At 41.9% G+C, this 16,668-nt stretch overlaps 1 protein-coding gene across 1 annotated transcript; it reads right to left on the bottom strand.

Annotated features, from left to right (window-relative positions):
* Positions 1–7,988: 7,988 nt before the first annotated feature.
* On the bottom strand, positions 7,989–15,217 carry YWHAH (tyrosine 3-monooxygenase/tryptophan 5-monooxygenase activation protein eta). The gene is made up of 2 exons (XM_058851649.1): positions 14,852–15,217; positions 7,989–9,411 (listed from the first exon to the last, which is right to left on the bottom strand). Exons 1-2 carry the CDS (start codon positions 14,936–14,938, stop codon positions 8,755–8,757), a joined length of 744 nt encoding a protein of 247 aa, XP_058707632.1. The 5' UTR covers positions 14,939–15,217; the 3' UTR covers positions 7,989–8,754.
* Between the last annotated feature and the right edge of the window lie 1,451 nt (positions 15,218–16,668).

Below are 16,668 nucleotides of genomic sequence, written 5' to 3'. Positions count from 1 at the left end.
CTCCATGAGGCCAGGAAGAAAGTATTTTAAGTGGGAAGATAGGTCAGAAAGGACAAAAGAGGGCCCAGGGAAGAGCAGGATGAAAGATAATTGAGGTAAAAATATGAACTTTGTAACAAGGATAGATGCAAGGAAAAGGAATGCATGGACAGACAGAAGGACAGACAGAATATAAAAAAGGAGACGTTTTATGTAATTTGAACTATGATTTGCTTTTGAAAGAGTCTTAATTCTATAATCTCTAATATGTTATTTAGGTCAGAGATTCTGAAGCAAAGCATGAATGGTCACAGGAAGTTTAGGCGTGGTTCAAGCACCGATTTACTGGAGGGACTTCTGATAATCCAGAAGAAACTGTCAGAAATCTCCAGAGACACTGAGGGAAATCACACTACACAGAATATATAGTTACATTTTCTAATCTATTTCCATTCTCTGACTGATTACCCAGGGCTCTGTCACAGCAATGCCAATAACCAGATGTTGCTGCCACACCTGTCCAGGGCTTCAGGAGAAGATTCCTTTGCCCTCTTCCTTCTGTTCTTTGTACTTGAAGCCACAATAATAAGAACCTGGCCAGCTGACAGATGAAAATGTGTTTTCCTTTCACTGAAAGCTCCTTCAGACCCTCACCAAGATGAAGAGAGTGTCCCTTCTTCCTAATTTTCTAGATCTTCTTCCAATCCCGTTATACTCCCAAATATTTGAATTTACTGAGTACAAATACCCTTTCTGCATTCAATCCTGTTTTAGTTCTGGCCAGTCTCAGCCAGCAGACAATGTTACTGCCAGCTTTATGTTAAATGGCAATAAAACCCCTGGGAAAAAGCTTCTTGGCAATAAAAGGCCAGCATTATTGATACACAGTGTTTTATCCGTGTACACAACCTTGAGTGTGAGATAAAGTAACAAAAAGCTCTGCCTTCTGAGGACAGGCTGCAGGCTAAAAGCTTTTAGGGCAATGTTCCTGAGGAAGCTTTCAGGTCTATTATACAGTATTTTTCTATCCAGCACCCAACAAGACATCCTCACATAGTGTCTCTAAAGGCAAACCTTACTATAGTTTATTCAGCACAGTAATTGCCCTCCACCACTCTTTTCAGATGGAGTTAATGCAGGATCAGATGTAGGGACTGTGATTGTAACATTGCAGCTCAGAAATGCAGGGTTGCAGCTGTGACATCTTCTACTAAAAGAGACTTGTTTTTTACAGTTGAAGTGAAGATGAAGCTCAGCTGCTCTGTTCAGACCCAAACTTCAAATAATGTGAAGGTTAGAAACCTAACTTGAGCATGGCTGTAGATGAGATGTTTGTCTCAGACTAACCCAGACTCTCACAAGTCCCTGGCAGCAGTGCCCAGCAGCCCAGCTGTCTGTACAGTTCAGCACAAAGGAAAAAAGCACATTCCTATACAAAGGTCTTTGTACAGTTTGTCACAAGGAAACATTTTTGTACCTCAAGACCTCATGCAGATTGTTGCTGTTACTCAGATAGCAACAATGCATTCAACATGCCAAGCACTTTCCAAATCTCTACAAAGGCAGGCATTAGGGGCTCAGAAAGTCCAATTCCTTCAGAGCAGCCCACTCAGTAAATCTCCAAGGGGTTTCATTGCAAAACCCTGCAGTCATCAGGTTGGAAATGTTCCAGGTGCTTAATCACACACAGCAGAGTGAGAACTGAGAGAGGGAAGAAAAATTCTCAGAGATAAGCAGCACCAGGAAGGATATGGTGGCCGAGGGAGAGAAACAGGAAAAGGGGAGGAGGAGGAGAGGAAAGGGAGAATAAATATCTCACGCTGTTGATGAGCAGAAACACAAACATCAGAGACAGACACAAAGAAGGCCAGCAGCAGTTCCCTCAAGTTATTCTTCTGTCCTCATACACTTCCTCCCTAAATCAAAAGATATTCATGGAGCAGCCAGCTGCACATCTCACACAAAAATCAGGCTAAGCTGGGCATTCCCATACAATCAACAGGTCTCACAAACCAGTTACTTCTTCATGAAGCTATCAGAATTATTTCTCCAGGGGAGTGGAAGGAAAGCTCAGCAGGGTCAGCACAAAATGAAGGAAGAGAACTGCTAGAGAAGAAAACAAGTGGGAAATAGGTGGTGAGGACTGTTTTGGTTGTGGGTTGGGATTTTTCAGGCTGTGCTGTGAGACTGAAACATCTTCATTAAACTATTCTTCAGGCTGCAGTCTTATTTCTAAAACTAGGAATTTTCAAGCAACTGTGGCAAAATACAATATAATGTCCTTTTGTTTGACTTCTGATAAATCCCTTTGATGAGCAATGATACATGCCAGCATTAAGTAAAACAAAATGCTGAAAATTTACTTAAAAGGGAGAAAGAGGAAAATACAGAGCAATGACTAATGGCCAAGCAAAAAAAAAAATCTGTTATAAACTGTATTGCCTTAAGTAATAAAGATTAATATGCACAAATATCTAATTCATTCTCACAGTAAGTGCCACGCTTTACATGTGCACATACAAGTTCTAAGTTAATTAAAAATCAGGCAAATTCTGCTCTGATTGATGCAAGACAACAAAGACCACACATAACAGAAGTGTTTACCACATAAATGGTAACATGCAGCTCACCAATATGGACAAAGTATTATAGTGAGGAATAGTAGTAAAACTTTGCAGTGGCTGTCCCAGAAGTTGTTAAAAGCTTCAGCTCTCAGGCTAGTTAGCCCTAAAAAAGTAGTTGATTTTAAAAAACAAAAGTTGAAATAACAGAGAAAAATAAGACTTGTTTCTATTGAGTAAGAAATAAATTATAAGGTCAGGAAATATATTTATCATGAGGAATCAGAATATAGGTTGAATAAAATTATATTATTTTATATATATACACACATACATACACATACATATATATATATATAATACCCAGGAGATATATATATATATCTCCTGGGTATTCCTGACTTTGTGTCAGCCCATCACCTGCTGATTAGCACCAAGACATTACTGTGATTCTGTTAGAATAATTGCATGAATAATTCATTATACCTTACCCAGAGATCTGGCACTTCAGGGGTTCCTAATCAGTTCCTAATCCAAGGATTCAGCATAATCTTTGTGGCAGAATTAACACCATACATACACACATAATGTGTTTAGTAAAAATTTAAAGCAATTGTTTTAAACACAATTAACTTTGGGCTAATAAGCTCAGCTAAAGCTGGGCTTCACTAACCTAAAAATAAGTTAATTCTGTCCCCTTTAACCTAGGCTCGTGGCCAATGCCAAAGTGAGGAAGTGTCAGATGGGGAAAGGCAGACAATGACTCAGCAGTGGTACCAAAGCCTGTTCATGTCTGAGCAGTGTTGGGCTCTGATGACACCGGTGACAGGAAAAGTCTGAACTTCCCCATCCTTCCACACCATTGTACAGCCCAGAGAGGCTTAACAGAACTTGGTTCAGAAGAGGCAGCCCTTGAAAAGCTTGGGGTGGCAGCAGAGAACAGAGATGTTCCTGCCCTCTAAGGACCCACTGGAATCTCACTCTCCCCTTGGATGGCCAGCCAGCAAACACTAGGAGAGAGCTGGGCCATTCCCTGCCCCGGATCTGGGATGCAGTGACAGAACAGAGGTGATTGCTCCAGGTGGCTCTGGCTGCCATGGAGACACGAAGCCACTACAGATGGTGGCCAGGCTGCCCCAGCACGGTGCCCACACCTCGTGTCCCTCTGGGTGCTGCTCTCAGGCCCCGCACCCTGGGCAAGGTGTGTCACTGCAGTAACTGGGTGCACTTCAGAAACAAACCAGACGGGATCTGGCATTTTTCTGAGTCAAAACAAGGAAAACATGGACAAGCACAAGTTCCTCTTTGCAGAGGGAGAACACGATGCATTTTACTCAGCAGGGAAACCAGTTAATCACCGCCATCCATCTACTCCTCTGCCCCCTGCAAGAGTCAGATGCTCTTTTATGCTGTGAGGGCACCACAACAGTCACAAAGCCTGTCAGGAAAATGCTGCTCCTGCCAATTCCTGCTTCCTTCCAATGTGTGCCTTACGTGCTTGGGAAAGGAATCAATGCTTTTCTGCCATCCCTGCTCTGTAGCCTCTGCTGGAGAAATTCCTGAATAAAGGACATTCCTCAGATGTTCAAACAAGGATGCAGTTCTCTAAATGCCACAAACTTTATATGCAATTACTGCAAATATAATTGGCTGATATCTCTAATAACATATGTTTATTATCAGTTGTAAATAATTATTATATTTTATATTTATAAATGACAAAAAATTACTGAAAGTCATATGGACAATGTATTTTGATCTGTTTCTTCTCTTAGACATGTTGTTAAACCACTTAATTGTTCAGAGATGGAAGAGATCAACTGCTATTAGATTGAATCCTAAAGTGGAATCGATCACATTATCCAATTATGTGAAAATAGCTCATACTAATTTAAGTACATTACTGTACATAACTGATTTCTTAATGATTACCTCCATAAAAAATATAATATAAATACACTGCTGAAGTACTCACAGTGCTTTGCCTTGATGCACTCTGGGGTTTACAAAAACCCAAGTGAATGAAAATAATTCATCTGGCTATAATGTTTGAGTTGGGACAGACCAAGCTGGTTCATAATCACTGGTTAAAATCATTTAGACTAAAATATACAACAAGTAACACTGAAGATTCAGAAAAAAGAAATGTGAATCCTTGAAGTGTGTATATATATATATGTATATTACTGCATTTATAGTTATTCAGTAGTAGATAACAATTGGCATATAGGAAAGTCATAATAAACACTCTTATTTCTAACAGATGGTTCGATTTCTAACGCAAATTAAAATTTTACCTGGCCTGACCTCAGTGTTCAGAACACATCTCCATTTATTTCAGAAATCATTAAGGCTCAGACACTAAACCATCTGCATCTGTGGAACTTCAAGTACTTTAGGCTTGTTCAGAACAAGATCTAAACATCCTCTGTCAATTATGTTTATAATCAACTTCACGTTCTTCAAAATCTGCTACTGATTTCAAGGAGGTGCTTCAATGGACCTAAGATCTATCCAAATAGGTTTCTCGTGTTGTTGAAGGGTTTTAGCCAATTTTTCCTCATCAATTATGTTAAATTAATTTAAATATGTGGTGTGGATAGAATTTTAAAAAACCAAGGATCCAAAGCACTGGAATATTTTTTTCCAGTTTTCTCTCTGTCCTTAAACTCAAATTGGTTTATTGAAAGATTTCCAGTTTGTCCCATGCTGACAGAAAATGTTTTATAATGTATAATGACATCAGTTTTCACCCTTATAACTTCCATTATCACTAAGTTATTCTCTTACATTACTTAAAATACAGCCAGGCTTTTCATTTTCCTCAACCTGAGGTGTACTCATGTAATTTTTTTCTAGATTATTGTAAAGCAGCCTATTGCAGCTGCTGGAAGAGGCCCTGAAGTAGGTTAGGGAATATCCTCGTGCTCCTTTGGAAATAGATTGGGCTCTGGAAGTCAGCCCATCCAACTCATAGATGTAGATCACAGGTGTGAGTACTAAGGATGGAAAACCAGAGCCTGAAGTTACAGGCAAGGGAAAGACAATGTTGAAAACCTATTTTTTAACCTATAGTGAGACCCACGTAGTGACAGAGTGAATGGTTAGTACCCAGAGGAACTGTGGTCCTTTGATATGTGTTATCCATGAGCCTCCAGTCTTTTCTTAAGGTTTCTGCTTCCCTAGGACCTTCACATTCTCAGTGCTACTGCTCATGTTGAAGAACAGCCTCTCAGTACAAAGTTTAGTGTCCCACAGCTTTGGCACATTTTGTTCCAGTGGCTTCAGTAGGGTGTGGGTGTGTTTGAGAGATGAACACAATTGTTCCTATGAAATCATATTTAAGCAGGTTAGGACACACACTGAAAGTATCTCTGTCACTATAAAGAACACACAATTAATTTAAGGGTTGACTATGCCATAGCTTTCAAGTTCCTTTAACAACCCAGAAAATGCTGCTTTACTGTTAGCAGCTGTCAGGTTGCTAAAAATTCAAGGATATGCACAGGCCTTGCTAATATATCAACACCCTCAGTGTGACTGAACCTGTCAACAAAGATTGCCTGTGAAAGACACAAAACGTTTCTGGCCAAGAGCAGTGCTCAGATGGACCCTAACGAAACCCTCACCATGTCAAGAACCTTTTATGCCTTCAAGGACACATAAAAACGCCCCTCTGGGAGCAGGGGGGAAAGTCACTCAGTTTTGAGTCTTCCCATTGGAATTACCCCAGCTTCAAAAAATGTTGTGAACTTCAACTAAGCACCTTTGGTGAATACATCTGGTGTTTTCAAACAATGAATTGGGCAAAACCTAGGATTTTATTTATTTTAGAGGGTGATAGGCAGAACACATGACTTGGAAGTCACCTATGAGAAATACCAGATACAAAATACCTGAATCCTGTGGTCTACTGAAAAATATTGGAATTAAAATGTGCTGTTCATCAGCTTTGGTTTCTTCCAGATCACAGTAAGGGTTACAAAAAAAGGATTTAGCAATCCCAGGGCCCAGGAAATGAAAAAGCTGCTGAAGTGGAAACAAGAATACGGATTGCACTGGAGCATTTTTTTTTTGTTGCTCCATAGAAAACCCTTCACTAACTCCTACCAAAACATAACCATGAAAACATGCTCTGCATGTCATTGGCTCATTCACTGACAGCTAGAAAACACATGAGAAGTATCTGCTTTTCTACTGGGAATCTAATTCACTGCTACACAGCATCATTCTGCAGATTCCCTTTGGTGTCCACTTTGGATCCTACACACCAGGGCAGCAGCCAACCTTCAGCTGCCTTCAGAGATACCAGACCTGCTGACTCACTTGCAAACTACAAAATGCTCATGGTTTTGTGATAAAGGGTCTGCACAAGACCTTGAAACTAAAATGAGAAAGGACCCTCTGGGTTTTGAATTAAGAAAAATATTAATAAAAAAGGTACTTCTATCAACAGGGAAATAAACCTACCATTTATCAATATTATTATTGACCATCCAGAATGTTCCAATGTAAGAAGGCAATCTTATGGCCAAGTTTTACCTTGCTTCCACAGGGGCAGTAGGAAGGTGTGTACCTGTATTTTCACCTTCTTCAGATGTTGTGTTACTCTTTCAATTGTTGCAAATTTTACTGATATAATAACACTACAATTATCTCTAAGATGATAGAATACATAAATGCACACAAATCTACCATTAAAAATTCTAAAGCTCTGCTACTCAAAAAAAACAGTGCACTGCTTTTTAAAAGTATGAGCAGTTGTTATGGCTAATTCTGACCAGTAATAATTATTTCTATCATTAAAGACTACCTGTTCTGGTAAATGAGAACTTACATGACCTTTGTGCTAGCTCAGGTGCCAGTGGCAGTCTGGATACAGCTAACTTTTCCTGCTTCTGGGGCACACCATGACAGAAGTGTGCACAGCACCAAAAAACGCACACTAGCTGTTGGGAGAAAACAAAAACAAGTGTTAAGATTGTGGACTAAACTTAAGTGAGCTAAATAGAGAAAGGCAGTCTTTAGCGACAAGTATAGCTTCTGTTTGAAGCAGGGAAATATGAAATAGCTCCTGGGATATTCACATGTAAAGCTGATTTGGTGATCAGCACTTGAGAGAAAAGAGCTTAGAAGTTACAGTGGCCAGAATCAAACACAAGTTTCTGTATTGATAAAAATTGAAAATTATGTGCTTTACAACTGTTAAGCAACTGTTGTACTGAGGAAACAGCTAAATATACCACCTTGGGAAACTCCAGTTTACTGCAGGTGCTTTTGGGTTTTGTGGGTTTATGTTTTTCTTCTTTCAGCACACTATGTTGTGTTTTTGTGTTGTTTAGCATGTGTCAACTTCTCATTTAACTTGTGATTAAATATGTTTTAACCCACCAGTGATGTGTTAGAGAACTCTATCTCTGCTCCGAACAAAAGACAGGACAGCTCACGTAGAGATAACATCCCTGAAGCAGCATTTTATTTTATTCACTTAATTCCAAAACATTTAATTTAGAAGTCTGGCTTCCCAGTCATCCATCTTAACATGGGCAAATATTGACATAGAGTTGTCAGAATACACAGACAACTAAACAGCCAAAGAGTTTACAAAAAATAAATTCATGATTCTTCAAAACAACTGCAAAAGGTTACAAGTATCAAAACTCTTAGGTAGATGCACTGCATTTAAAGAAACTGTGCACATAAGTTAGAGGCAAAAAAACCAAATTGCTACTGAAACCTCACATTTCAAACAGTTTATTGTAAACTGATGAACAGAGTTGTCATTTCACATCAGCTTAACTGTTTTCATTGACTGAAAAAAATTTGGGGTGGCTAATTTACTTTGCATGCACAAAATGTACTGCTTAACAGAACTGTCAGCTCATTGCAAACAGAAAGAATTTAACTGGAATCTAGTTATCCTCAATCACTTTCCATTATTCTTTCCCGTATTTTCCAATCAACAGGCAAATGTTTTGCCTCCTTCTGCACTGCTCAAGTGCAACTAAGATAAATAGGGCCAATAAACCAATCAATCCATCAATGCCCATGAAGACTCATCTGAAACTGCTTCTTGATAAAGTGGACAGCAGATCTGAACAGCTGTACAATACAGATATGCTTAGCACTAGATATTTAGTGTGACTGTGGCAAGGAAATATTGGTGATGATGGGGATGGCCAAGTGGATGAAAGAGGGATCAGAGGAAAGCTTATTAATTATTGCCCTCTCCTGCTTCTTCATCCTGCTGATCACTCGTCCACAGAGTGAGGTTATCTCGAAGTAACTGCATGATGAGAGTGGAGTCCTTGTAGGAATCCTCATTTAGTGTGTCCAGCTCTGCTATGGCATCATCAAAGGCTTGTTTGGCTAAAAGGCAGGCCTGCTCAGGGGCATTCTGGATTTCATAGTAGAACACTGAGAAATTGAGTGCCAGCCCAAGCCTAATGGGGTGAGTGGGCTGCATGTGCTCTTTGCTGATTTCAAAAGCCTCTTTATAGGCAGCTTCTGAGGCTTCCACCACACTGTTCTTCTTCTCTCCAGCAGCAACTTCTGCCAGATAGCGGTAGTAATCCCCCTTCATTTTCAGGTAAAAGACCTTGCTCTCATACTGGAAGTCATTGCAGTTTTTGATCAAGTATTTATCTAGGAGAGCCAAAACATCATTGCAGACTGTCTCGAGCTCCTTTTCTATCTTCTCCCTATAGGCTTTAACCTTCTCCAGCTTCTTCTCGTTCCCATCTGCCATGGTCTTCTGCTCTATGCTGCTGATGACGCGCCAGGAGGACCGTCTAGCTCCGACTACATTCTTGTAGGCTACAGACAGCAGGTTTCTATCCTCATTTGAGAGGGGCTCATTCAGCTCAGTTACCTGAAAACAAAGACAAAGAGCAAATTTAAAGGGTTTGCCTTAGAGAAGAGTGTGCAAACTTCCTTCAGTATTTTCATCATGAAGTGCAGGATTCAAAATTTCTAGATCCCAAAGTTCCTTCTAGACAGGAGTAACTTTGTAACATCAAAAGTTTAAAACTGTTCTGCAGTCAAGACTTAAAAGAGAAATCCCCACAGCTCTGATGGAATAGAAGGGGTATTTAGAAGCTATTGCAAAGAACATTCACTGAATGAAAGCGAGTCAGGCTTGTGCAATGGAGAAGCAATCACAGAGGAAGGCTCAGGTTTTTAGGAAATCTGCTAGAAAACTACACAGTGATGAATTTAAATGTACCTAGAACACCAGATTTTTGAATCTGGAACACAGGACTAACACTGGAAGCTGGTGCAATTCTCTCATGCCTGTCCCCTGCTGCATCCATGGGACAGCAGAGACGGAAGCGCTGCAGTCATTGAGCTCTGCACAGCACAAATGGAATTAGTGTTTCATAGACAGGGTAATACAAAAGTTACCCTGATTTCTGCTAACTGGCTGCACACAAATTCCAGGGATAGGACATGAAAGCAACTGCATAGAAATAGGACAGCAAATCAGGAATGAAGCCACAGCCAACTTCCAACTGCTACTTCAAAAAGCTGAGATAGAAGGATAATACTTCTAATACAGTATATTTAGGCCTATTTCATTTGATGTTTTAATTTAGGCTATCAGACTCATGGTCACTTGAAGCTGTTCTACTTTTTAAAATTTATACACATGAAATTAAACTCAAAGGAATTAGGATGAAAAATGTAACTGTTTTACCTTTAGCATATTGCTTTAAAAGTAGTCACTAGAATTCTAAGGATATTTGGTACTTTGGTGTGAAAATAAATTTGTCCTTACTCACTGTTAAAATCATTAATTATTCCTTTTTAAAAATGTGCACATTTACACTGCTTGACAGGCACCAGTATTCATAACCGAATACATACTACAAACAATCAAGTCACAAATATTTACACTATTCTGAGACTGCTGGTGTAGGCAGTGAACCTTCTAACAAATGTGCTTATTTCCAGATCCAAAAAAATATGTGATTTATAGCTCTTACAGTAAGAGAGAGCTGACTTTCAAATTTAGGTTTTGTTCTTAAAATATATTGTTAATTAGTCTTATCTCCAAAATTACTTTTCCACAGTTCAGGAACCTGAACTCCCAAAAGACACTGCTTGTCCTAATAGAATTAGAGGCAACCTACAGAACATGAAATGCACAGGAATCAACTCTAATGACATCTTCAGATTCTTCATCATAGCTCCCAAACAATACTTTCCTTAATAATCTCCTTAATAATCTCCACCACAACCCACCTAAATCTTCTCCAGTAAAGATATAACAGTTCTTTTGCTGTTCAGTGACCAAAGTGGGAGCACATAAAAGGAATCCTGACTGTAACCCTGGAATTCCTAACTCCACATGTTGGTGAGTGTGGCAGTACTCCATCAGCTCAGAAATTCCCTGTGTGATCCCACGCAGCCCATACACCAAGCTGAGCTCCTTTCACATGGAAAACACTCCAGGGTGAATGTTCCACAACAGAGAGCAGATCCATGACCTGACCCAGCCCAGGGGCCTGTCATTATACAGCCAGAGCACATCGCTCAGCTAGAGCCAGTTCTGAGCCAGATGCTGCAGAAATGACTGTACCTGAGCCAGTACAAAGTCAGGTTAAATTATTAAAACTTGCCTGATACAAAGTTATGCAGTCCATAATTTTGGAACAAATAGAAACCAGTTTAATTAATTTAAATCAGACCAATTTCTTGTATCATGTGTTTTCAGAGCTCTCTACCAAGAATTGGAAGTTCTATAGCTACATTTAACCCAGGAAATGCCATGAGGAAGTCATCTCCCAGCAGGAGAGCGCACTGCCTATATTAAAATCTTACATTAAATATATCTTACATTATAAATAACATAAAAAATATCTTACATTAAAGATATTCCCCTCTCCTACACAAAGTTCATTAATCCCAAACCAGACACTAAGGGATAGGTACTAAAAATATAACACCCCAAACTTTTAGAGTCCATTTATATACACAGATAAAGCCTAATGAACTAGAACCTCAAGCTATTTTGTTTCCAAATTTTTAGTTCAAGACTGAAATTTATTTCACTGTGTAGTATTTCTCACATGACTACTTTCAAAATTCTGTATCTCACATTACCCATGTCACCAATTTTAAAAAGTAAATGATTTTTTACCACTATGTAGCTATATTAGAAAAGCAACATAAATCAACAGAGGCTCTAAGCACTACCTATTAGGATTAATACTGCCCAAAAAAATGAAGGGCTTATACAGCTACTTTTCATGATTTCTGGAATTATCTAAACCAAAGTGTACTCAATGCTGGAATCTCAGGATGCTGAGGCATTTGTTGCATCAACTGAGAACCTTTCATGCTTATACCCAAAACATCTTTCCCCAGTGTGTTGAGAAATAATTCTGTACCTACCGTGTCAGCTTTATGTGAAATAGCTGGAATCCTGGAGCAGCATTTAATGCAATGGGAATGCCATGCCCCATGGAAGAATGCCATTTACATACAATTGTATTTTCTATTAAAATAACTTTAATAGTTACAAATTAATGGGTTTAGTAAACTAAACCCATCAATTTGTAACAGCAACTATTTCGTTTTCCTCTCCTGTTTACACATTACAAGCAAAAATACTGGAATTCTTCCATGAAAAATAAGTTTACAACAACAAAAATTTCTACTGAGCAGTAAATTCTTTATTTAAGCTACTATTTAACTACTACTTGGTCTGGCTTTTTTCTTTATAGAAGGAATTGATGGGAATAACAAATAAATATTTCTGCAGCTTTAGGCTGACAGATGAAACAGCAGCCTTGTCACGCTTTTTTTCTCCAGTGGCAGAGTCAGAAATCAGGCAAATACACATTCACTAAAACAAGTATTTGTTACTTTATGTTTCTGAAGTAACTACCATGCTCTTGGCTATATTCTGTATTGTAAAGCGTAGTAATATTTAAAACTGAAATGAATTGTTCAGATTTCAGTTTATACAGCACACTACTTTCATGTAGCACTTTTAAAATATTTTAAAATATTTTAAAATATTTTAGAAGTATCAATGTGTTACATTCAGAGATTAAAAAAATAATTTAAAATAAAGGTTTCAAATCAAGATATCCTGGGAAACAGATGTCTGAGTTAGAATGATCTCCTTCCTTTTGGAGGAAGTCTAAATTCTCTGGATTGCAAGATTACTTCTATATTAACCTATATAGATAAAAAGCTCTCTTAATTATCTCTGTTATTTGCAGTCACTGAAACAGAAGTATGGGCTGTGAGAACAGACGGCCGTCAGAGCATTCCACAGAAGATTATGCTCTACAAAATCAACCGAAACACTAAAGAGCATTCTAGAAATTACCTTGTTGAACACCTGAGAAAGCCAAGTAACCAACAGATGCTACATAACAGATGTGCAAGTGCATGAGCAGTTCAAAATAAAGGAACTGTTGCTTTTAAATTCAGATTGCTTTTTGTATTTTTGAAGTTTCAATACTCCACTCACAGTATGTTCTCAAGCTCCCAATTACAGAAGCTCATGACCACACAATTTATTTGTGAGCAGAAGCAGCATCCCAGATGAGAATACCACAGCTCCAGAAGAATGAAAATGTGCATAGTAATTAGAACAGTTTGAAGACAACTGGACATACACACTAGTTGTAAGTACTTTATTTACACACTTCCTAAAGCATCTGTGTTTCCCAGAGACCATACGTACACTGTAGGTCTGCAGTTCTTGGAGAAATATAAAGCCTTCTACCAGCAACAGCTAGAAATTGTCTTCTCAAGCAGCATGTTTTAGTGGGTTCTCTATTTCATCTTTGAAAATTAGCAACTGAAAGAAGAGCTGTTACTATTATTTCATATGTATCAAGAACTCTAGAGATAGAAATATAAATACACCTTTTTAACATCTTGTGGCTCTGGTATCCAGATACTCAGAAGTCTCACTGTTTTGGAACTGAACTGATTGTAATATCTATTATAACATAATAGCAAAAGTGAACAAGAGCAGCAAAATTTGTGTCTTTTTACTGCCCTCATTTCAGGGAGGTGACATTCTGACAACAAAAATGTGGACTCCATTTGAAGCTGCTCTTTTTCAAACTAAAATCATCTCATGCCTACAAACAGCAGCACTCTCAAGAGAAACAGTTCCTCCTGGGGCCTTTGGTATTCACAGAGGACAGGTCAGCAAGAACAAACCAATTGTAATCTGATATGGAAAAGCCAGTGCTAAGCATCTAATGGCATTAACATTATCCATAACATTTGGATCGTGTGAATATTTTGTTTTCAAAAAAGGGACTAGACATAATAGGTTTGATCATTCTACAATTTTATTATGTATCAGTACAGGCAGATCAGTACAAATAATTTTCATTGCTTGGTTCTGAAAGGAGCAAAATTGCAAACGTAACATTGTTTAAACCCATTTCAGTATTCAACAGGGTACGGAAAGCACTGAGAAACTGTTACCCTATAAAGAAGAGGCAAAAAGGCAACGTTAAAGTTCGGAAAATGCTCCTGGAACGGGGGATACTTTCACACCTGGATACAGCTACTATCTTTAAGTCACCAATGTTAGTGAGTGAGGCCTCTATTCGTGTCTTCTCCGGCGAGGCAAAAGAAACGTCTAGAAGAGGAAGGGGCTCCTCTTGCTGTGTCCCCAGACAGCCCCCGCCGCAGTGCCCATCCCACAGGACCAGCGCCCCCAAACGCTGGCGGACGCCCAGGAGGGGAGAGGCACCCCAAGGTGAAAGCCAGCAGCCCAGCGGGGTGGAGGGGAGGTGGGCGAGGCTGGGCCCCATCCGTGGCAGAGAAGGAATGCACAACGCTCCCGCCGCGAGCAGAGGCGGGCGGCATTCAAATGGCCGCACTGCGAGCGCGATTGGCGCGGTGGGGAGACGGAGAGGAGGGTATGGGGACAGCCACACCCCCGGGGCAGGGACAGCCGGGGAGCGGGAGGGCTGCGAGACAGCCCTTACGGGGGAACGGAGGGAATGCGGGGGGAAGGAAACAGATTTTGAAAGCGGGTGCTAGGTCCGGTTTGGACCGGCTACTCTTTGTCTCGTCTCTGCCGAAAGCAGGTAGTACTGGGCACCGCCCCACACGGCGGCGAGGTGTCCCGGCGGGATGGTCTGGCTCCTGCTCCCGCCCGCCTTTCTTCACCGAGCCGGCTGGGACCCGGCGGCTCGCACCCTCCCCGGACCCAACCCCGCCTCGGACCAGCCCGCACTTCCTTTCCCTCCCTCCCCCGCCACTACTCCCCTACACACTCCTCCCCGAGTACGCCCCACGGCCGCCACGCTCCCGGCCCCACTCACCGACTTCATGGCCGAGGCCATGTCATCGTATCTCTCCGCCTGCTCGGCCAGGCGGGCTCTCTGCAGCAGCTGCTCTCGGTCCCCCATGGCCGCTTCCGTGGTGGCTGCCGGGCTGGGCTCTGCGCGCCCCTGAGCGAGAGCGGAAGACGGGCGGGGATGTGCGGCTTGCCGCGCACGGGTGGCGGGAGCAGGAACCGTAAGCAGAGCCGCCCGCCGGGCTGGGCTGTGCCGGGCTGGGCTGGGCTGTGCCGGGCTGACCGCCGCTGCCTCGCCCGCCGGCCGCGCTCCCGGACCGACCGCGGCGTGTGCGGCTCGGAGCCTCGCGCTGCTGCCGCCGCCCGCGCCTGCGCGCCGGGAAGGCAACGAGGGGGCGGAGCCGCGGTGCTGCAGGGGAGGGGAGGGGGCGCCGCTCCCCCGCGCTCTATTTCTAGGTGACGTCACTTGCTATAAATAGCCGGCGCGGGGCGCCGCCGCGGGCCGCGCGTGCGCGCTGGGAGTGCTGCATTTTCCTGCTGCAAAGGTGCGGGCGGGCGGGGGCGCGGGCACTGCGGGACGGGACGGGGCGCGACACCGCCCGGGACACCGGCACCGCCCGGGACACCGGCACCGCCCGGGACACCGGCACCGCCCCGCCCGCCCGACCTGGCCTCGGCAGAGGCGCTGGCGGGCCGCGGCTGGGTGGCTACACTCGGGGTGACCACGCTCCGCGCTCACGTGTGCGACCCTGCCCAGCAGCAGGGCTGCTTTGTGCGGCCGCAGCCTGCCAGCGCTGTCTTGCAGTAGTGGCACGGTTGTGCCTCTTTCGGAGAATTAAGTGTATCTTGCATCCCGGCTGCCTTGAAGCAGCCCGGGTTGTGGGGGTGGTACCACGGACCAATTCTACTACCTTGCCTAAGAGATGCAGCTAAATTAAATTTTTTACTACGTATTTTAATGTGTAATAGTCAGGCTCCTCTTTCATAAATTGACAGACTTCTATTCTTACATAAAAATCATCTCAAGGTAGGAACCGTGCACCAACAACAAACTGCTGGCGGTGTCCACGGAAATGCCGGGAGCCACGTTACTCATCTCTTACAGTAAATCATAAATTAACTTTTCCTATTCAGCCCTGGCCAGCATTTAAGGCATGGGGAGCTGCTGATGAGCTGAGTGAAAGGTTTGCTCAGCAGCAGCCAGTTCAGCACCAGCGCCGCTGACCACAGCACCCGTGGCGATTTAAGCTCACATCTGTCCTCACCCCCAAGACAAGGAAAGAAAGCTCATAGCAAACCCCGAAGGCAGAGCCAAGGCTGCTTCACTCCTCCCGATGCTCTCCCACTACCCTCGGTACTCTCGCACTACTTCAAATGAGTCAGTCCCTTGTGTAGGACAAAAGTTTTTAGCCTTAACTCTAATGCTGCTGGCTTTTGTGCATTAAACCCTAATGCCATTTAAAATAAATGCTGCGGTTTTAAAAGGCATTAGATTAATATTGCTGTCTTGTTAAAATACATAAATATGAGAAATAGGAATAAACTCTAGTTGTATGTAATAAGGTATGAAAGATAAAAATTACACACAGCAAGTTATAAACTGATTGCCAGAACATTCTGGAAACACCCCTTTGCAGTAGTGTGAAGCACATCCACCACTGTGCACACATCCCAGCAAGCCAAATGGGGCTTTTACCTACTGGGATTTTGTTTTCACTGTTTCTAAGAGAAGGCAGTTACATCTAAAACTTTAACAGATCCCAAGCATCAGTTTAATTTATTATCATAATCATTTTAAAACTTGTATTTGTTTTACCTTAGAATAAATGTTTAGGTGTGGAC

This window comes from Poecile atricapillus, chromosome 16 (assembly GCF_030490865.1).
Source record: "Poecile atricapillus isolate bPoeAtr1 chromosome 16, bPoeAtr1.hap1, whole genome shotgun sequence".
NCBI classification, from domain to species: Eukaryota; Metazoa; Chordata; class Aves; order Passeriformes; family Paridae; genus Poecile; species Poecile atricapillus.
Note: the sequence above shows the minus strand (reverse complement) of the source record. Positions and strands in the feature narration are given on the sequence as shown.

Coding starts and splice junctions, on each gene's coding strand:
- YWHAH (XM_058851649.1), bottom strand. CDS start 14,938: ATGGGGGACCGAGAGCAGCTGCTGCAGAGAGCCCGCCTGGCCGAGCAG. Junction 9,412..14,851: donor TGGCCTCGGCCATGAAGTCG/GTGAGTGGGGCC, acceptor CTTTGTTTTCAG/GTAACTGAGCTGAATGAGCC.